General features: G+C 60.4%; 1 protein-coding gene across 2 annotated transcripts in view; it reads right to left on the bottom strand.

Annotated features, from left to right (window-relative positions):
• Positions 1-1,044: 1,044 nt before the first annotated feature.
• Positions 1,045-22,356, bottom strand: part of ITGA9 (integrin subunit alpha 9) — a 302,474-nt gene continuing 281,162 nt past the window's right edge. For both annotated transcript variants that reach the window (XM_070073006.2, XM_089331343.1), the window contains 2 exons: positions 12,494-12,613; positions 1,045-2,213 (listed from right to left, as the gene is read on the bottom strand). In XM_070073006.2, coding sequence (XP_069929107.2) covers positions 2,115-2,213; positions 12,494-12,613 — 219 coding nt within the window. In that variant the 3' untranslated portion in view covers positions 1,045-2,114. The remainder of the gene's footprint in view (positions 2,214-12,493; positions 12,614-22,356) is intronic.

Raw genomic sequence — 22,356 nt, 5'->3', positions numbered from 1 at the left:
CACAAATGAGCGCTCGTTCGTGGCGCAGCACGGCCCTGGCGCTACCTCTGAGCCCCGCCGTGAGCAGCAGCCCCCGAGTGCGAGGGTCAGCTGAGTCCACAGCTTTGTGCTGTCTCTCCCCCAGCTCACCAGGACGGGGAGCAGGGCACACTCAATGCCTGCCCGCAGCTGGGCGGCGGCAGGGCAGCAAGAAGCCAAGGACACACACACGCCCCACACCTCCGCCTGCTCAGGACTCTCGCCATCTTTGCCCAGACTTCAGCTGTGTCTGCAAGTCAGCCGAGCAGGTGCAGAGAGCACCCGTCTGCCCGATGCTGAATGTGTGTCCTCCCAGCGATGCGCAGACCCCTGACGTGTCAGCTCCCAGCAAGCGAGGCCTCTAAGATCCTTGCGTGCTACACCGTTTCGCTCCCACTCGAGGCCATCAGTACGGGGCCGGGGCTTGATCAGCCACTGGGACTCGCTGTCAGCCCCGCGTTTTCTTAGTGAGGGTTCTAGCAGCGGGAATGCTGGCCATGTCCACCAACAGCTCCTGAGTGTGTGCCCGGGGCCTCCGTCGGGCTGAGCACGCCAGCTACCCACCGCCTCCCTGCCTGCCAGACAACCACGCTGCACTCAGAACCGGGTGTGGCACAGACAGCACTGGCGGCTGCAGCTCAGCTCCACACGTGTGGGGGGGGGCAGTCAGTGCTGGGCCGGGTCTCTCTGCGTCCCCAGGTAGAGGCACCACCTGTGGCTTTCCCTTAGGGCCCTGCCCCCCACTTCACTGGAGCCATTTTGCCAAGCAGGGGCTGTGAGCAGAAGACCCACACCTCCCTTGGGTGCAGGAACACAGCCCTGGGGGCCCTGCTTCCGGCTGGGACAGGCGTGGGGCCCACGTCCCCCCACCCCCACCCCCACTCCCAGAGCAGCCCTGATGGAGCAGAAGCCGCCCCTGTGGGCCCTCCCTGTAAGGGCACCTCTGCCCGCGCTCTCTCCTTCCCTGTCCTGCCCCCCCACCCCCCACCCCTGACCTGGCACCCCTGAGAACACTTCCTGAATAAGTTACTTGCACACAAATCCTTGTTTCAGGGTCTGCTTCTGGGATCCCTACCCAAGACCGAAAAAAAAAAAAAAAAAAAAAAAGACGAGTTGAACATTCGTCACTGGGGAGGGGTCTGCAATGACCCTGCTCCGGGACAGCAAGCCTGGCGGGGGGGGGGGGGGGGACAGAGATCTCTGAGTGAAAATGACCGCCGACCACGTCCTGCTGCAGGCAGACGCAAGTCCGCTCAGAGCACGCTGAGTCCTTGTGACATAGGAGTCCTGATGGAAGGTGTCCTGGGTCAGGTGCCATTCTGAGGTTGACCAGATGACCCTTGTGGGTTGTTCCAAAAATCCATCAAGTTGGAGGAGGAGGAGGAGGAGGAGATGCGATGCAGAGCAGACGTGCTGCTGGGAGCCACATTTCCTGTCCAAATTCCTGCTGGGAGTCTTCCAAGGAGAGGTGCACAGGGGAAGACACTTGGGGCTCCGCGGCGCCTGGCTCTGAACGTGACCGCAGGCTGCGGACGTGCAAAGTCCCAGGGTTCTGCACCGCCCCGCCGGGCACGCAGCACCACCGCGCGGTGGGTCCAGGACTCCAGGCTTCCTTGGCTTGTGCCGTCGGCAAGTCCTCTAACAGCAAGTCCCATAGCACAGACAGATCATCCTCCGTGTTTGCCAAGACTTCCGGCCCGAGATCCGTGCTTGAGTGAATTATATAGCTATTTAATAGAAATAATAAAACATCGGTACAAATATAGACATAATCCATATAAAAGGCTTCGATTTATAAAAATACTTTTAGGCAATAGTTCTCCCCTGAGGGTTGACCGCGCACGCTGCATCCAGGCGCGTAACTCGCTCTCCACAGTTCAAGTTCATCTTGCAAAGGCAGGGTGGTGGCTCCGGTCAAGCGGCCTGGCTGCCGTGGCCGCCTCAGGCCAGCACCTGGGCTCCGCAGAATGAGGACGGGACAGCATCAGTGGGGCCTCCGAAAAATCTGGAGAACATTTTTTTTTTCTTCCAAATATGGAAGATACAAAGATCGAGGGCGGCAGGCTGGCGAGTGGGCCCTTGACCGGTGCGGCGGGTCACTGGTTTTTCTGTACCCAGTCCCAGCTGCCTTCGTTTTCTTTCCGGTTCTTCTCGGCCTCGATGATCTCTTTGTATCTTCGGCGGAAGAAGCCCACCTGGAAGGCAGAGAGGAGAGGCCGGGTTAGCAAAGCTGTGGAATCACTGGCCGTGTGGAGTCCAGGGTGGTCTGGCCTGGGCAGGGAAGGCATGACCAGTGTGAGCTGGGCAGCCTCAGAGAACTGTCTAGAAAACACACGAGCCACAACAGCGCTGCACTGGACCACTTTTCAAATGCCCGGACTCCCTGCGGGCTATCTCAGTAAGCTGCTAATTCCTTACAGGACGCACCAGGCGAGGCGTTTCCCGAGCTGGGTGGGCAGCACGCAAAGGTGTCTGGGAGTGCAGGAAGTCTCGCGGTCAAACCTGGGGAAACATCGTCCTCTGTCCTGCGTCCAGAGCAGGGCTGGGGAGCCTCTTCCCCCGGGGCCGTTTGGACATGGACAACGTCACTCAACGACCAACTTACACACCACCTGCTGCAGATGACTGGATTGCGAGTCCCGCCTGCCGTAGCCTTGGCAGGGCCGGACCACACGCTCCCGTGGGCCCTCTACGGCCGTCCCAGCCCTGGCCGCAGCTTTGTCACGGACAGAACAGCCGAGACTCCCATGGATAAGAAACCCAGGGCCTGCTACGTCCTGACCCAATGGCTTTCACATCCTGGGAGGCACCAGCCACCTGCGGAGCAGCTGATAAATCCGTTCTCACATGATGTGCCTCTACGGGCAGACGAGCTCACTGCTGCCCGGCTCTCTCCACTCCGGAGTTCCCGCTGTCTGTGCAGCACAGCCAGGCGCGTGGACTCACCAAGAAGGGGCCTCCGTCCTGCTGCCCTCCCGTCATCCACACTTGTCCTGGGACTCCTGTGTCTCCCCCCTGTGGCTGGTACCAGGGAGAAACCTGCCACCCCCTGCGGCTGGGCCCTCTGCCTAGGGACTTGTGCATCTGCCCCCATCACGGGGCGGAGTCTCTTTCCCCCGCCCGGAAGCTCTGCCAAGACTCCCTCTGAAGATTGGATGTGAGGAAGGGGAAGCCGTGTCCACCCCACGCGGAGGCCCCGTGGGTTCTGGCTACTTTCAGAGGACCTCACTCTCTGCCTGCTTTCAAACAGGCCAGACCAGCCAATCCCTGACCGCCTGCAGGTGCACACACAGGCCCAGCTGAGACGCAAGAACCAGCCTGCGGAACTCAGCCAGCCCACGGACAGCGAGCTGCACAGACGGCTGGTGCTCCGGAGCTGCCGGTCACACGCACGGGCTCATGGGCACATCCTTGATTTCTTGTCTGTTTGCGAGGTTACTGAATGAGTCAGGGGGCAGTGGGCAGGGTTCCGGACAGAAAGGGATGCAGGGGCCTGGTCACTCATCTCACTTGTCCACAGATGGACAAGAGCTGGCTGGCTCTCTCACGGCTGTCCCAGTGGAGGACTTGACACCGAGTGTGTGGGAGGGGTTCAGAGCCTCTGAACGCACGCTCATCTGCGGTTTTCACGGCTGCCACCCCTCACCAGCAGCACAGAGGCACCGCTGTCTCCTGCAGGCTTCCGGAAGCGAGCTTTTTTCTCAGAGTGATGTTAGCCTCAGGCCTAAAGAGCACTCGCCTCCTTACCCCGTGCCCCAGCATGAGTTATGTCTTTCTTCTTTGGAGCCCAAAGACCCTTTCTTAAAACATAATGCAAGGCCAGCGCTGTGGCATAGTGAGTGAAGCCACCGCCTGCGGTGTTGGCATCCCATATGGGCGCCGGTTCGAGTCCTGGCTGCTCCACTTCTTATCCAGCTCTCTGCTGTGGCCTAGGAAAGCAGTGGAAGATGGCCCAGGTCCTTGGGCCCCTGCACCCACTTGGGAGACCCAGAAGCTCCTGGCTCCTGGCTTTGGACTGGCGCAGCTCTGGCCGTTGCAGCCATCTGGAGAGTGAACCAGAGGATGGAAGATGTCTCTCTTTTTCTGCCTCTCTCTCTCTGTGACTCTGCCTTTCAAATAAATAAATCCTTAGAAAAACAAAAACCATAATGCACTCCCTGGTTAGAGAGCTGGGTCCCCTGGAGGTGCAGGGGTGGGGGCTGCCACCACCTCTGCGATCAGAGCCGTATGCACTTATCCAACTTTCCAGGAGATGGCAGCAGAGAGTCTGGCGCTAACACAGTCCGTAGCTTTCTCTGAATTTTCCAACAGACGATGTCAGTGTCTTGAGGAAGGGCCACGGAAGGGCCGTGTGGTCTGGCAGTGGCCCTGTCACGCTAACACTGGTTCTTAAAACAGCAAAGCAAGGCTACTTCAGAGAAGGAGAACGTCACCTTTGTGCTTTTGCGGAGAGCGTGGTTAGGGCGTTAGATGGAGTCCACACACAGACAGCAGGGATCCCCCAACCGCGGCCACGGCAGGTCCTCCTGGCGCCATCCCGGCCTGCTCACGGAGGAGGCACGGCCTAGGGGCCTGGGGTCGGATTTCTGCCCCCCCCCCCCCCCAGCTGCCCTTGGATCACAGCGAAGGCCGTTTTCTGTCTCCTGACCCCAGGGTCTTTGCCTCTGCCCCGAATCCTGATGGCAGCCTTGTCTGTGGACCCAAAACCATGGATCCAGGGCTCTGACAGAGAACAAGGCGGGGTCCTGGCCCAGTGTTATCTGTTTCAAAGATTTGTTTTGCGGAATTTCTGGAAAATTTTCAAAATTGTTTTAAATTTGAAAGAAAAAAGTCCAATATAGTTTAACAATATTTTTAAGTGATTGTGAGGTCTCCAAATTCCACAAAACACATGCAATTCTGTGCATCTTCAAACATCTACGATATTTCAAGCTACAGGATTAATCTCAATCCTACCCATGGGAAACAGGCAAGGCTTGAAGGAGTTGTGTACGGCTGTCAATCAGGTGTGGGGGTGAGAATCAGGGATTTACTATGAGCCTAGAATTCCTGTCTCCTGTAACCTAGGGTACACGTAGCAATGGCACCAAGAGTGGAGAAATAACAATCCTTTAAAAAAAAAAAAAAAAAAGGGGTCGGCGCCGCGGCTCACTAGGCTAATCCTCCGCCTTGCGGCACCGGCACACCAGGTTCTAATCCCGGTCAGGGTGCCGGATTCTGTCCCGGTTGCCCCTCTTCCAGGCCAGCTCTCTGCTGTGGCCCGGGAGTGCAGTGGAGGATGGCCCAAGTCCTTGGGCCCTGCACCCCATGGGAGACCAGGAGAAGCACCTGGCTCCTGGCTTCGGATCAGTGCAGTGCGCCAGCCACGGCGGCCATTGGAGGGTGAACCAACGGCAAAAGGAAGACCTTTCTGTCTCTCTCTCTCGCTGTCCACTCTGCCTGTCAAAAAAAAAAAAAAAAAAGAAGAGAGCATTGCAAACCCAAGCTTAGCAAGGTCTTGTCATCCCCTTGAGCGACATTAAACTGAAGATAACCACCGGGGTGCAGCAGACACATGCTGTCAGTGCTCTTTTATTCTAAGGTTTATTGTATTTACTTGAAAGACAGAGCTACGTGGAGAGAGGGAGAGAGCGAGCTTCCATCTGCTGGCACACTCTGCCAGGGCTGGGCCTGGGCAAAGCTGGGAGCCAAGAGTGTCCTCCGGGCCTCCCATGAGGGTGCAGAAAACCATCACTGCTTTCCCAGGTGCGTCAGCAGGGAGCTGGATAGGAAGTGGAACAGCCGGGACTTGAACCGGTGCCCCTATGGGATGCCAGCCTCCAGGGCCGTGGCTTTTCCCACTACGCCACAGCACCAACGCCATCAGTACTCTTAATACACAGGCCCTAGGAGACCCTGGGACCTTTGCCCCCACCCCTTCTCCCACGGCTGACGCACTCCCACTCCTACCTTTTGCATGCGTGCCAGGCCCTGGCCTACCCTACACTCGGGCTGCCAGCACACCCCTACACACAGGACCTGGCCTACCCTACACTCGGGCTGCCAGCACACCCCTACACACAGGACCTGGCCTACCCTACACTCGGGCTGCCAGCACACCCCTACACACAGGCCCTGGCCTACCCTACACTCGGGCTGCCAGCACACCTCTACACACAGGACCTGGCCTACCCTACACTCGGGCTGCCAGCACACCCCTACACACAGGACCTGGCCTACCCTACACTCGGGCTGCCAGCACACCCCTACACACAGGACCTGGCCTACCCTACACTCGGGCTGCCAGCACACCTCTACACACAGGCCCTGGCCTACCCTACACTCGGGCTGCCAGCACACCTCTACACACAGGACCTGGCCTACCCTACACTCGGGCTGCCAGCACACCCCTACACACAGGCCCTGGCCTACCCTACACTCGGGCTGCCAGCACACCTCTACACACAGGAGCGAGGCGCGCCCATCAGTGATGTCTGAGCAGGAGTCTGGCCCCCCCCCCCCCAGTCTTCAGATCACAGCACACGCAGATGGCCTGGGACACTCAGCCTACGCTAGGGCAGGTGGTTCACCAGCGTCTCCATCGAGACAGCACCCTGATAACCCGAGAGCCCAGGTCCTGAGGGGAGGCGCATAAAGGAGACACGGGTCACGGCAGGAAGAAAACCCTACCAGGAGTAGGCGCGCAACCAGGAACACGACGGGCTTTCTTCCACGCCCCCCGCTTATTGGGGGAGGACTGACAATCACGAACTGCACACACTGGGCGCAGAGTGGGGAGCGTCCCACGTCCGGCCTCAGGCTGTACAAGGCCTGCGAAAGCACCTGGGCTGGCCCCGCCAAGGCAGGCGCAGACGGACACGAGATTCAGGAAGCCACGGCAGGCTTTGCAGGCTGCTGATTCTGTGCGGCCCACGAATGATGCTACAAACTCCAAGTGATCCTGGCAGAAAAACGGTCCCCACCCTGCAGGTGCACAACGTGATGTTTGATTCACGTATGCACTGTGAAATGATTACTACAGTCCAGCCAATTAACACAGCCATCATCTCACACCATCAGTGTGTGTGAGAACTCCAATATCTTGGCACACTTCAAGTACCTCTCTGTGAACTTCCGATTTTTACATTAATGTACAGATACATTGTATACAAAGCACGGAGAATTAGAAAATCCTGAATGCCCAAGACAGATCAAGACTTCTAATTCAGGGGCTGGCACTGTGGCACAACGGGTAAAGCTACTGCCTGCAATGCCAAGCATCCCTTTTAGGTTCCGGTTCGAGTCCTGGCTGCTCCACTTCTGATCCAGCTCCCTGTTAATGTGCTGGGGAAAAGCAGCAGAAGATGGCCCAAGTGCTTGGACCCCTGCACCCACATGAAAGACCCGGATGAGGCTCGTGGCTTTGGTGTGGCCCGGCTCCTGCTGTTGTGGCCATCTGGGGATTAAACCAGTGGGTGGACTATCTCTCTCTCTGTAACTCTGACGTTCAGATAAATACATTTTTTTTTTAAATAGGACTTCAAATACATCTCCTTTGGGTACTTTGGGGGAACTTCCAGAGGTCCTGCGCCAAAGCTACATTTTCGTTGCCAGCTGAGCCCACCCTGAAGGCGCCCGCCAGTGAGTCACCAGGCATCCCCGGGGCCCCCGGCAGCCCCACACCCACTTGCACTCCCACGGAGCCAACGTGTTCTCGGCCCTTCCTGGAAGCAGCTCTGTTTATAACTGGCCTGTCTGTGGCAGAAGCAGCAGCACAGTGTCGCAGGAGGAGGCCCGGGCCAGGCTGTGCTCGGCTGGAGGCCCGGGGGACCCCGCCCTCGCCTTCCGGATCTGCCCTGGTGGGGATGCAGCTCTCTGCACCCTGCCCTGTGCACCCTGCTTGTGTACTTGAGCTGCCAGACAACTAGGGAGCAGCGGGGTGCCGGGGGGTGCTGAGTGGGGGTGGCAGCCCAGGAGGAGACAGGGCGCGCTGAGGCCTGGGGCACTGGCCTCTTCCTCCCAGGCCCCTCTCTCCCCCTGGCCTTTGGGTTGCGTCCTGGGCAGCTGTTCAAAGGGACATTGGACATGCTCCTCTGGGCTGACTCGGGACCCGCGTGTCCGCTGTCTTCGGCTCCTGGACTGTTTAGACGGCACACTGCTGTCTGGAGCCGTGGCCAGTGTAGCATCAGCTCAGGGTTGACCTCCCAGCATGAGCGCGCCCCACTGGTGTCTCTGGCGCACGGTCTCGCTGGGGCCCGCGGGAAGGGGTGTGCGTGACTGTCGGGGCGTCTTCCGTCTCACGGGAGGGGCAGCCAGGGCGGGCTCCTGCGGCTTGGTCTGGAGGCCTCGGGATCACCCTGGTGGCCGCCGGAGGGGCTGTGCGACGGGCAGAGAGAGAGCTGCAGGGGGGCTCTGGGCATCTCTGTCCCCGTGCCCAGGGCCTGCCGTTCCCTAGGGAACCCATCCTTGTCTGCTGAACGAAGCGCCGGCCACCTCACAGGCATAAAGCGTGCGGAGCGGCCAGCCTGGCTGGGGTCGCCGTGGCATCAGCTCAGCCTGCTGCCTCTCTGGCTCTGGGTACCATGTCGCCGACCATGATGATGCGACACAGTTCTGACAACAATCCCTTTCGGCTCGAGAGTTTAAGGCATGGCAAGCAACCCTAGGTAACAATTTCTAAGAGGAAATTCGTGCGTTGTGGCTGTATAGAGGGGAGAGGACTTGGACACGGCCACACCTGTCTTCACGCCCTCAGTGACGTGGCAGCTGGGGCCCACTCGGGGCCTTCCCTTGAAGGGGACACAGGGAACCACCGGTGGACCAGGGCAGTGGGCCAGCGTCCTGGAGACCTCCCGCGGAGGCCGGCACTGGGGTTCCTGCCACTCGCACGGAGACCTGGACTCAGTCCCAGGCCGTCGCTGCAGGCATTTGGGAGCGGATGGAGCTTGCTTCGTCTCCGTCTCTCTTGCCATCTCTCTGTGTTTCCAATAGATAAGTGCAAATGGACAACCACAGGAGGAGGTGCCTGGTGTGGAGGTGAAGATGCTGTCCCGGGCACCCGCGTCTCATGTGGGGCTTCAGTCCCAGCTCCGCTTCCAATTCAGCTTCCTGCCTACGCACACCCTAGGAGGCAGCAGGTGACGGCTCAAGTGTGTGGGTCCCTGCCACCCATGTGGAAGACGCAGGCTGAATTCCAGGCTTCTGGCTCCTGTTTTGGTCGGGCCCATCCCTGGATAAGGTGGGCACTTGGGGAATGAACCAGTAGACAGAAATTCTCTCTCTCTCTCCCCCTCACTCTGTCTCTGTCTCTCGGCCTTTCAAGTTAGACGAAAGTAAACAAGAACAACCACCACTACAGAACGGCCCCAAAGTCTTGGCCGCGCCTCCCAGCTGAGAAGCCAGGTCTGTTTCTCCCCCTCTGGCTTGGGCTAGCCTGTGACTGCTTTCACCAACGAAGCAGCGCTATGTCAGCTCTGTGCTAGCCTCTGGGAGAATTGGCAGCTGTCCCGTGCCCTCCAGGAGCCCAGGCCGCTGTGTACAGAGCCCAGTGACGCTGGTGGAAGGATCACAGACAGAGGCCCTGGGTCGACGTGCACGGGGAGAAGGGACAGAGCCCAGCGTCCCTGCCAAGGCACCGGGCACGGGAGTGAAGCCATCTTGGACTCTGAAGACCAGTTCGGCTGTCAGGTCAGTGCCACGCAGTGAGGAGCAGAAGAACCGCTCGGCCAAGCCCTTCCTGAGTCCGGGAGCCACACATTTGCACGATGGACAGAAAGGCTGGGCAAAGCCTGCGGTGTCACAAACAGCCCAGAAATCCTGCCAGAGTGGACGCCTCTGGGGCAGCCACCCAGTGTCCTTCCTTCCTGCCCCTCGGCTGCTACCCTGCACCTTTCTGCCTACCCCGGCGGGGTGACCCGGGCGGGGTCTCTGTCTGCACACTTTCCAGCAGTGGACGTTGCTACAGGCCAGGAGCATTCTCTCTCCCAGCCACATGGACCTGGGAATCGCAGCGGGGGGTCCTTCTACATCTGCAGTCGGAAGTCCTAAGGTGCACATCTGGACAGGCTGGCGGCCACCCTGGCCACCTTGTCCACCATGGGCAGGACAGTGTAAGGTGGAGGAGTGCTGTGGGCACGCCGAGCCTGGAGGTAGGTGCTGTGCAGGACGAGCTGATGAGAGGAAGGAGGAGCCACCTCGGCTCCCTCCCCTCTGCCCAGCCCTGGCTCCTGTGGGCACCGCATATTGCAAATCCCAGCACCAAATCCTCCTCTTCCCAAACTAACTTCCAGTCCTGCCTTTGCCATCCTGGGTGACAGTGACAATCTGGTGGCTCAGCTGGAAGTGGGATGGAGGGTGCCTCTGATTGCTCTTGGACCTGCCCAGTCCGCCTGTCACCCAACCCCGCCTGTTCTGACTGTGTCTCACTGCGCCACCCGATGGTGGCCCTCACACCCACGTGGCCACAGAGCCAGCCATGCCTCTGTTCTGCGGTCAGCCCTCCTGTGTGTCCCCTTCGTCCTGGCCAGCAGGGCCTCAAGCAGGTCACTGGCTGCCCTCCGGAACACACCTGACCAGCTGCTCCCCGCAAACCCTGCTGCGTCTCTCAACGCCTCTTCCCCTGGATGGAGCCTCACCCAACCAGACCCAGGTCACACTCACACGCCCTTGTTTGTGAAAAGCCCTCTGACTTCTTCCAGAACCTTCTATGTGTCAAGCTTGTGTGTGCGCACACATATTGCAAGCTTCCAGACACTTCTGCAGGCCGCTCCTGCGAGGTGAGCTTCTGATGGGCTACGGGTTTCTCCCCTTATCGCTACGTTACCATGTTTGATCAAAACACGTGTTATCTTGTGATCCCAAAGGCGTGAGTGCTTGAAGCCGAGTGCACATCCACAGTCATCTAAGAGGCTGTCTGCCTCTGCTGCTGGGCCTGGCACACTCCAGAGACCTGGGCTGTGGTTTCAGGAAGCCCTGCCGTGTCTGGAGCTGGGGAAGCCACGGAAACACGGACGCACGTGGGCCCAGCCGCCTGCGGCGTCGCTCCCCAGAGGGACACAGCAGCTTGGGAGTCAGCTAGCAGCTGCACCCCACCCCTGATGGGCAGGGGATGAAGTTGCAGGCAAAGACATCACCCTAGACCCGAGGGCGAGAGAGCACGGTGAGACGCGAGCCGAGCAGGGTTCCCTGGGCACTGCTGCACCCGGGGGCACCATCCATGGACGCCTGTGGGGTCGGGAGAGTGTCCCAGGGGCACCGTCCACGGACGACTGCGGGGCTGGGAGAGCGTCCCAGGGGCACCGTCCACAGACGCCTGCGGGGCTGGGAGAGCGTCCCAGGGGCACCATCCACGGACGACTGCGGGGCTGGGAGAGGGTCCCAGGGGCACCATCCACGGACGCCTGCGGGGCTGGGAGAGCGTCCCAGGGGCACCATCCACGGACGACTGTGGGGCTGGGAGAGGGTCCCAGGGGCACCGTCCACGGACGCCTGTGGGGTCGGGAGAGCGTCCCAGGGGCACCGTCCACGGACGCCTGCGGGGCTGGGAGAGCGTCCCAGGGGCACCATCCACGGACGACTGTGGGGCTGGGAGAGGGTCCCAGGGGCACCGTCCACGGACGACTGTGGGGCTGGGAGAGGGTCCCAGGGGCACTGTCCACGGACGACTGTGGGGCTGGGAGAGCGTCCCAGGGGCACCGTCCACGGACACTCGCGGGGCTGGGAGAGCGTCCTGGGGGCACCGTCCACGGACGACTGTGGGGCTGGGAGAGGGTCCCAGGGGCACCGTCCACGGACGACTGTGGGGCTGGGAGAGCGTCCCAGGGGCACTGTCCACGGACGACTGTGGGGCTGGGAGAGCGTCCCAGGGGCACCGTCCACGGACACCCGCGGGGTCGGGAGAGCGTCCCGGGGGCACCATCCATGGACACCTGCAGGGTCGGGAGAGCGTCCCAGGGGCACCGTCCACAGATGCCTGCGGGGCTGGGAGAGTGGCCCAGGGGCACTGTCCACGGACGACTGTGGGGCTGGGAGAGGGTCCCGGAGGCACCGTCCGCAGACGCCCGTGGGGTCGGGAGAGGGTCCCAGGAAGCGACCACGCCAGTTCTCTAGCCTTGCACCCATGCCCGTTCCCCCAGGCTCCTGGGCAGAAGTCTTTCTCAGGTTTCTCTTCCGCAGGGGAAAGGAGCAAACAGTCGCTCGGTTGTCCCTGCACCTTTCCTTCAAGCAGACGGCACACTGGACCACCCCGGCTGCTCCTCTTGGGAGCTCCGGCTTTGACCTCAGGTGCCCACCGTTCTGTGCCAGCCCAGGGGTCAACTCTCTTGGGGAGGCACTGAGACTTCTGCTCTCACCCGGCGTGGCCCAGATCCTCAGCTGTGGACGGACTCTACAGGGCCACGATTCCCGTCCCAGCCGTGCCTGTGCCGGGCAGGCGGCTGCCGCCCGCAGAGGCAGGAGGGCTGGCGCCGGCCGGTGGCGCTGGCACGGCCAGACTCACCTTCCAGAGTAGCACGGCCAGCAGCAGGAAGATGAGGATCCCCACCAGCAGGCTGATGGCGATGATCCAGCCGACGACGTAGCCACGGGGCTCCAGGTGGTGCAGGGCCTCGAAGACCACCTGCGGGGGAGACACAAAGATCCAACCTCGCCCAGGCAGGCGCAGCGCAGCGCGGGGAGCCCAGCCCGGCCTCGGCGCCTGGAGAGAGAACTCGAGATGGAAGCGTCTAGAACGCTGCTGCTGAAAGAGGGACCTTGCTCCGGGCTTCTCTGGTTGAGGCCAACGGCTGGGTCAGCAGGACCTGGACAGGCACGCCATCCAGACCCCAGGTCTCCAGACAGCTGCAGCGGTACCGCCTGGGCTTTAAATATCACACAGTGAGCAAACCACCCGGAGAGACCCAGAGGAAGCTCCAGGCTCTCGGTTCCGGACAGACACGTCCCGCCCTCCACTTTCGTGTTGAGACAAAGGGCACGGAGGTGCCTCCATGGAGGACAGCGCTGTTCTGTGCTCAGCTCAGTGGGCCACGCGCGGGGTACCACGGTCTGCGTTGGGTCTCGCGGCGGGGAGGCGCTCACTCGCGACGCTGGCTGTGGGCTGGCCACCTGCTCGCACAGGGCTTCCCCCAGCTCCCCGGGAACGCAGTGGTGGGCGTCTCTTCCCGACTCCACACCTGGTGACACCGTGACGGCAGCTCGGAACGGGCCACCACGTGGGAGCATTTCCGCGGTGGATGCCGGCACAGGAATCAGAGCCCCGCCTGCGCCGGCCAGGAAACCCCCGTGGGACCTGCGCCGGCTCACCACAGCCCACTGCTCGCGGGGGGGGGGGAGGTCTGGCAAATGTTCAAAGCATCCATGGTATCCCCTGCCGCCAAAGTCCCCCCCTCAGACGCCACTGTCCCGGGCCCGCTCCTCGGGGAGACGTGCACCCAGCACCCTGGGCTCCAGACCCGGCCACAGGTCTCTGTCCAGGCTGCGCCTTCCTGCAGGGCCGAGCCGCGGTGGGGAAGCTGGCTCAGGGGCCGGGCAGCCCGGCCGACGAGGCCCTCGTGCAGCCCGGGTGACAGCTTCCGGGCCTCCCTAACCCTGGCTCCCAGCTCGCTCTCGTCCACTCTCAAGCTCTGTGCTCTTCTGGAACTGTCTAGTCTAATCCAGGCCACCACCTGTGAGGTCTCCATTGACACCCATTTTACAGAAGGGAACACGCAGGCCCAGAGAGAGCAAGCGACTTGCCCTGGGCCACACAGCTTCTCTGCAGAGTCGGGGTTCGGATTCGGGTCTCTGCAGCCCCAGACTCCCCACCCCGAGTTTCTCGCCCCACACCGCAGGTGCCTGGCTCACCGCGGCCTTTATTAAAGATGACCTGCTGGCCAGAAGGTCGGCTGCTGTCTAAAGAAAACGCGGCGTCCTTGTCTCACTGTCTCCACTCCCACAGCTGGGGCGGGAGGCTGTGTGGCTGTCACCCCTGAGACAGACAGCCCACCACAGACCCGTTCAGAGACCCCAGACCCAGGCCATCATCCACAGCTAACCAGACAGAGCAGAAACCGCCTCTCGCTTCGTGGGGACAGAGGGAAAGCTGCCTATAACAAAGCAGGTGCTTCTGCAGTAGCAGTGGAGGCTCACGGGCTGTGCTGTGGACGAGGGCTTCGGCTCTTCAAGCCTCAGTTTCCCCATCTGTGAAATGGGTACGTCCCAGTGCCTCTGCAGAGAACAGCAGGGTGTAAGGACGCAGAGTCCCTGAGAAGCTCTTTATCAGAGTGTCGCACACACAGAGAAAGGAGTGTGCACCTGACGCACGCAGCCTGCTGGAGGCCCACTCTCTCAATGCTAAGTGAACCCGTGCAGCCGGCAGCCCAGGCCAGGACACAGTGTGACCCCCACCCCGCCCCTGCCAGTCTCAGCCCTCACCAAGGGCATCCATGGACCCGACTCCCCCAGCCTGGTCTGGCACCTCCTGCTCTGTCCTCACTAGACCCAGAGCCACACCAGGGTCACCTCCCACACTCAGAACCCTGGGGTCCTGCCCAGTGGAACGTGGCAGCAAGACGCGCAAGCAGGAGCCAGCCTGACCCCTGGTCCCGGCGAGGCCACTGGGCTCCGACGCCTCCCTGGCGGGGTGAGGGTCTGAAGAGGGAGACGCGAGAGTCCTGAGCCAGGGGCTGGCGCCCAGCCGCGGCACCAGGGTCTGCTCTGACGGATGCACAGGCGGGGTCAGGGCTGCAGTTTAGTCTGGCACCTTTGATGAGGCTGCACCGCCGCACCCCGGGACGGAGCCTGCTGGCCGTCGGCTCGCCTCCTTGATGTGCACGCCTGTGCGCCGCCACAGCGCTCCTCTCCTGTCCTGATTCTAACAAAGCCGCCCGCGGCGCTGAGCCGAGTGGCTTGCGGTTCCAAGAAGTCACATCTCAGATGGAAAACAAAACAAAACCCAAAGGAAGGAACAGCAGGGCCCCGGGGAGGCAAAGCATCCTGCAGATGGGTCCTGTGGCTGCTCCCACCGAGCCAGGCACCCCCAGCCCTGGCACTGCCCCCAGTCCTGGCAACCCCCTGAGCCTTGGCACCCCCAGCCCTGGCACCCCCCAGCCTGGCACCTCCCGAGCCCTGGCAACCCCAGCCTGGCATCCCCAGCCTGGCACCCCCCAGCCTGGCACCCCCAGCCCTGGCACCGCCCCCAGCCCTGGCAACACCCCCAGCCTGGTACCCCCCAGCCTGGCACCCCCCGAGCCCTGGCACCCCTAAACACCCGCACTCTGCATTCGTTCACGGCCAGCCCAGCGAGCGCCCTGTTCAGGCCTCGCCCTCGCTCCCCGGCACCACCCGCCTGCCGCCCGAGCTGTCTTTCTGGAACTCGGCTCCGACCACCGCCTGCCTCCCCGCGGGCCCCTGGGGGTCTCGTCTCCTTCCTACCTGAGATCCCACAGTTCAGGTAAGCGTCCCCGAGTGCTGCTGGCCCGTGGCCCACACCCGGGGACAGGGGCTAGGGCGTCTCCAGGACAAGGCGTCACCCTCTGTTGTCTGACACTTGAGTTTCATTTGCTCTCAGAAACATGGCGATGACATGGGGAAACCGACACACCTTACACACACTGACAGCACGCTAACGTTACACACACTGACAGCACGCTAACTAACCTTACACACACTGACAGCACGCTAACTAACCTTACACACACTGACAGTATGCTAACTAACCTTACACACACTGACAGCATGCTAACTAACCTTACACACACTGACAGTACGCTAACTACCTTACACACACTGACAGCACGCTAACTAACCTTACACACACTGACAGCATGCTAACTAACCTTACACACACTGACAGTATGCTAACTACCTTACACACACTGACAGCACGCTAACTAATCTTACACACACTGACAGCACGCTAACTAACCTTACACACACTGACAGTACGCTAACTAACCTTACACACACTGACAGTACGCTAACTGACCTTACACACACTGACAGTACGCTAACTACCTTACACACACTGACAGTACGCTAACTAACCTTACACACACTGACAGTACGCTAACTAACCTTACACACACTGACAGTACGCTAACTGACCTTACACACACTGACAGCATGCTAACTAACCTTACACACACTGACAGTACGCTAACTAACCTTACACACACTGACAGTATGCTAACTGACCTTACACACACTGACAGTATGCTAACTACCTTACACACACTGACAGTATGCTAACTACCTTACACACACTGACAGCACGCTAACTACCTTACACACACTGACAGTATGCTACCTTACACACACTGACAGCACGCTAACTACCTTACACACACTGACAGTATGCTAACTACCTTACACACACTGACAGCACGCTAACTACCTTACACACACTGACAGTATGCTAACATTACTACACTGACAGTATGCTAACTAACGTTACTACACTAACAGTATGCTAACTAACATTACTACACTGACAGTACGCTAACTAACGTTACACAAAAAGCAGTATCGTTTACCAAACCCAGGACTTCAGCTTCGCGGGACAAGGCAGAACACTGGAAAGGAAGGAGGAGTTTTGTGGAGATTTAGGGAACTTTCTTTCTTTTCTCCTTTTGACTCTTCAGAAAAAAATTTTAAACTGAACGTTGTGAAGCCAAGTACGGGGGCAGGTGACTGGGCCGTGCTTACACCGCTGAATGCCGGGCTTTGAGCCCTGACTCTGCTTCCAGCTCCGGCTTCCTGCCAGTGCAACCCTGGGCGGCAGAGACGGCTCACGTGGGCGGGCCCACTTCCCACGTGGGAGACCGGGACTTAGCCAGGATCCTGGCTTCAACTGGCCCGGCCCCGGCTATTGCCAGCATTTAGGGAATGAACCAGTGGACAGAAGTTGTCTCCTCTCCCTCTCTCCCTCCCTCCCTCCCTCTCTCTCTCTCTCTTAAAGAAATAAAATATATACATTTTTTTAAAAAGCACACCCAAACCGCAACACGTCTTTACAACATGGAGCTTGGCTCCAACATCTCCTCCTGCTGGAAGCCTGCCCACTTCCCTACTCCAGCTGCATGGACCGTTCTCTCAGCAGAGGAAAACCCAGCACAGCACCCCAGGGCGTAGCGCAGAGGTGGGGAGCCTGCGTGGAAAGAAGGTGAGGACCAGGCCCGCTCGGCCCCCTGTCCGAGCTCCGGGCCCCTCGCCTGGCCTCAGACCCAAAGCACTTCCTGCGGCCACCACGGCCGGGTGCCCCCTAGTCCCAGCTCCAGGCCTTTCTCCCTGTGCAAGTAGTGATGGCTTTTCCCATCGGGGACGCAGCCAACGGACAAGGGCTTGGATGGGTGTCTTCCTGTCGCCCGAGCCAGGGTCACCACTCACGACACAGATCAGGAGTGACCACCCTGATAAACTCAACGTCCTCTCCGCCACGACAGAGGTGAGCCATGAGCGTGTTTCACTGTGCGGCACCGAGATGGTGGGGCTGGGCTGAGTGCACTTCTCCACACACTCAGCGACAGAGCTAAGTGCTTTCCTGGGGAGTCCTGCGGCCATCCACCCGCCCATCATCGACCTCACAGCCGTCTGTCCATCTCCCCATCCCCCCACCCCGCATCCATTCACCTGGCCGCCCCCCTCATCCCTCTCCTCCTCCCTGTCTGTCCATCTGTCCGTCCACCCACGAGGGCTTAGAGAGCAGAGTGGCAGCGTTTGCATTTTTCAAGGGCACTACGGCTTCCGATAGAATAAGGATTAGAAGGTCCTCCAATCCCTCCCAACCCTTCAGGACGGACAGTCCCTGAATGTGCCCAGCACATCAACCTACCGCCCTTGTCACTCTGACCTCTGGCCTCTTCACGGTCACTGCCTCGTGTCCAGCTTCTAGGTCCACTCCTGCCCCACAATGCCCTGTCCACACCCGTCCTGCTATTTTTAAGGGGCGTGCATTAGACGAAGCCATCCCCCCTAGTGAGGGCTGTAGGGGCAGGGAGGCCTCCGCCCAGGTTCCTAAGGATGTCTCAGACAACTCCAGGATCTGGGCAGAGCGCTGGTCCAGGGTGCAGCCACAGGAGAGAGCAAGGCCCAGTGCAACTGTGGGGTTGGAGCCGCCTCAGGGTTCTCCATCAGGAGCTGCGGAGACGAGACTCCAGCCGTGAGAAGTGAATTATGGGCTGCAACCAGCCAGGCCCCATGGCGGGGCTGCCAGGCCCACGGCAGCTCATCCCCCACCATGGTGTCCCCGGCGCTCCACGTGGACTTGGCTGTGGAGCGTGTGGCTGGTGGCCCAGGACGCTGGTTATGACAGACAGGGGGGCTCAGCTGCTCCCTCGGATTTCCTGTTTGCCCTGCTGGTTTTTGGTCTTGCTTTGGCCCAGTTCCTCCCAGTTTGCCCCTTCCTTCTGGGATGGGAACATCTACCCTGTGCTATCCCATGATCATGACCTGGAGGTATGGAAGTCGGATTTTTCCAGGCTCACAGCGGGAGGAGTTTGCCCTGAGTCTCAAAGATGAGACTGAACTTGGACTTGAGAGCAGTGCTGGGACACTGAGCCCTTGGCGAGGTGGGGAGTGGAATGAGTGCGTCCTGCACTGTGGAAAGGACAAGCACCTCTGGGATCGGGTGGCATGCTGCGTTCTGGGTGTCAGCTGGGATCGGGTGGCATGCTGCGTTCTGGGTGTCAGCTGGGATCGGGTGGCATGCTGCGTTCTGGGTGTCAGCTGGGGTCCCCAGAGCCCCCGTGTTAAAGGCTCGGTCCCCCGGGTCTTACTGCTAACCGTGCGTGACCCAACTGTGCAGGCTGAAGCTGGGTGGTGGCGGGGGTCCTTGGGTCAGCGGGACGTGCTCTCAGAGGCTGGTGGCCACAGGACGTGGTTATAAAAGCCAAGGGGCGGCCGGCGCCGCGGCTCACTAGGCTAATCCTCCACCTTGTGGCGCTGGCACACCGGGTTCTAGTCCTGGTCGAGGCGCCGGATTCTGTCCCGGTTGCCCCTCTTCCAGGCCAGCTCTCTGCTGTGGCCAGGGAGTGCAGTGGAGGATGGCCCAAGTGCTTGGGCCCTGCACCCCATGGGAGACCAGGAAAAGCACCTGGCTCCTGGCTCCTGCCTTCAGATCAGCGCGGTGCGCCGGCCGCAGCGCGCCGGCTGTGGCGGCCATTGGAGGGTGAACCAATGGCAAAGGAAGACCTTTCTCTCTGTCTCTCTCTCTCACTGTCCACTCTGCCTGTCAAAAAAAAAAAAAAAAAAAAAAAAAGCCCAGGGGCTCAGCTGCTCCCTCGGTCTCCTGGCTCGCCACACGAGCCTTGCCCTGCGTGTGTTCTGCTGTTCCCACCCTCCGGCCTCACCGACGGCCACACCCACGGCCCCTGCCCGGCCTTGCACCCTGAGCCTCCGAGAGTGAGTCAAACACAGCTCCGTCCTGTCTCAGGAGGTCCAGGTGTTCGTTACGGTGACGAACGGCTGCTGATGCCCCAGGGCACCGTCCCGCATCCTGCCCCTGTAGCCCGGCCGCTCTGGCTTCCTAACTACGCTCGCACCCCAGCCTGGAGCTCCCTCCCGTGAACTGCTCTCCCGTTCTGATCCTGTCACAGCGAGGCCGCCCTGCGTGGGCCCCGGCCCTCAGCCCACGCGCTCATCTGGGGGCGGGCACACTGCCCATGCATTCCGCTCTTTGGAAATGGCAGGAGTCCACGCCAGCGTCCTGCGTCTTGCAGTGACAGCCGGTTCCACGGGCTCTCGGTGGTCTGCCTGGTGGACGTCTGCAGCTCAGTTCACGACTGCTCGCTGTGGAAGGTGCAGACTTCGAGTTCTCCCATCTGTGGGCCGCAGTAGCCAACCAGGGATCGGGGGAGCCCCTCCCGACACCCCTCCCGTGTCCTCCCGTGTCCTCCCGTGTCCTCCCGTGTCCTTTCACGGCTGCAGGGACAGAGCCGGGCATCTCTGGAGCCTGCGTGCGTCTTGTTTCTGAGTGCAGGAGCCCCCGTATCCTCAGGGAACACGTTCCGGAACACCCCCACCCGAGGCCGCCTGCGGCTGTACAGAGCCACGCCCTGCCTGTGAGGATGCCACGTGCTTTCCTGTAAGAGTCTGCAAACAGGCATGGTGAGAGATGAGCAGTCACACCTGATTGTAACAACACTAAAAATTACTTAGCTCTGGGCCGGCGCCGCGGCTCACTAGGCTAATCCTCCGCCTTGCGGCGCCGGCACACCCGGTTCTAGTCCCGGTCGGGGAGCCGGATTCTGTCCCGGTTGCCCCTCTTCCAAGCCAGCTCTCCCTGTGGCCAGGGAGTGCAGTGGAGGATGGCCCAAGTGCTTGGGCCCTGCACCCCATGGGAGACCAGGAGAAGCACCTGGCTCCTGCCTTCGGATCAGCATGGTGAGCCGGCTGCAGCGCGCCGGCCGCGGCGGCCATTGGAGGGTGAACCAACGGCAAAAGGAAGACCTTTCTCTCTGTCTCTCTCTCTCACTGTCCACTCTGCCTGTCAAAAAAAAAATTAGTTCTGGAGTTTCCATTTAATAGCTCTGGATGGCAGGAATGTAAAACCACAGATGAGAGGCGGCCACCGGACTCCTCTGAGTTCCTTCTCTAAACGAGGGCCATGGGCATGATTAGCTCTGTTTCCCTCAGTCTTAAAGAGATTTGTTTATTAGGGCCGGCTCTGTGGCGTAGCGGGTGGGGCTGCCGCCTGCAGTGCTGGCATCCCATATGGACGCTGGTTTGATTCCCAGCTGCTCCTCTTCTGATCCAGCTCTCTGCTGCGGCCTGGGAAAGCAGTGGAGGATGGCCCAAGTCCTTGGGCCCCTGCACCCACGTGGGAGACCAGGAAGCTCCTGGCTCCTGACTTTGGATCAGCGCAGCTCTGGCCATTGCGGCCAATTGGGAGTGAACCAGCGGATGGAAGACCCCTCTCTCTCTCTCTTTCTCCCTCTCTCTCTCTCTCTCTGTAACTCTGACTTTCAAATAAATAAATAAACCTTTTAAAAAATATTTGTTTATTTGAAAGGCAGAGAGAGAGAGAGAGAGAGAGAACCGATCCTTCATCCGCTGGTTCACTCCCCAAACAGCTGCGACAGCTGGGGCTGGGTCAGGAGCTCCCTTTGCGTCTCCCACACGGGTGGCAGGGACTTGAGCGCTGGAGCCGGCGTCCACTGCCTCCCAGGTGCCTCAGCAGGAGGCGGGATCGGAAGCAGAGCAGCCAGGACTGGAACGTGGCACTCACATGGGGTGTGGGCTTCCCGAGTGGGGGCTGGACCCACCGCGCCTCGACGCGCACTGCCCTGCCTTAATCTTCCCGACATCAGTGGCGCTTAGCCAGCCCTCTCCACCCCTTTCCCTCTCACCTCCGACTCCCTGACAAGTAGGGCTGGTTGAACGTGAACTTCAACACATTCCGAGCACGTGGCCACCAGCACCGTGATTCTGCCCTGGCGCTCGGGGTCTGGGGCCGTGGGAACTAGGCAGACCTGCCGCAGCCGCTCTTACACACGGCCAGCTCGGGCTCTCTTCCCCAAGAGAGAAGGCAAAGGCCTCAGGCACCTACTGCCCACTTCCAGGGGTTCACCCAGAAGCTCGGGAAAGCCCTGCTCACCCCAAGGCATAAACATAGAAACACAGAGAAGCACACGCAGGAACGTTACTGCTTATCAGCTAAATCTGCCGCCACACGTACTCTGTGGGGTTACAAATCTGACTTCTTCCTCCCCTCACCCACACCCTGCTCCGTACCAGATGCGAGTATTTTCCTGTTCAAGGCCTGGACGAGTTGGTCCCTGACCTAACACCTTGCGGGTTTTGTCCGACCGGAATGCGGCGGCTTAGCCTCCGTGGGCGTCCTCCCGTGGGCCCCGGGCTGACACGCAGGGAAGGCACTGTTGGTTCTGCAGTGGCAAAGCCTTCAGTCCACCCTGGACTGAAACGCAGTCATGGCGCGGCAGGGAGTGGGGGCTCGGGGTTCCTGGGTGTTAGCTGCTTCCCAGGAGCCCTGAGAAAGGCCCGCCTCTTCCCAGAAGCCTTGATAATGGAAATGTCAGCACGGAGCTCAGAACAGAACAGTGACGAGTGGGCGTGGCATTTCGGGGCGTGCAGCCCACCCAGGGCCACGCTGTAAGCGATGTCCTCCTGGGTCTGCGGCTTGCTCCTCTCATTAAGACGGCCGCGTGCCCGGTGATTTTTCCCCATCTACACAAAGGATTCCACCGGTAGGAAATCTGTTCATTGTTTCCACAGCTCTTCCCTGTGAACACTGTGCTACAAGGACATTCTTTATTCTTTTTTAAATTAACTTATTTGGGGCGGGGGGAGGGGAGGGACAGGCTGCCATCTACCGGATCACTCCTCAAATGCCCACAATGGCCAGGGCTTGGCCAGGCCAAAGCTGGG

Source organism: Oryctolagus cuniculus, chromosome 4, assembly GCF_051225735.1.
Source record: "Oryctolagus cuniculus isolate XC-2025 breed Fujian yellow rabbit chromosome 4, ASM5122573v1, whole genome shotgun sequence".
Taxonomy (NCBI): Eukaryota; Metazoa; Chordata; class Mammalia; order Lagomorpha; family Leporidae; genus Oryctolagus; species Oryctolagus cuniculus.
Note: the sequence above shows the minus strand (reverse complement) of the source record. Positions and strands in the feature narration are given on the sequence as shown.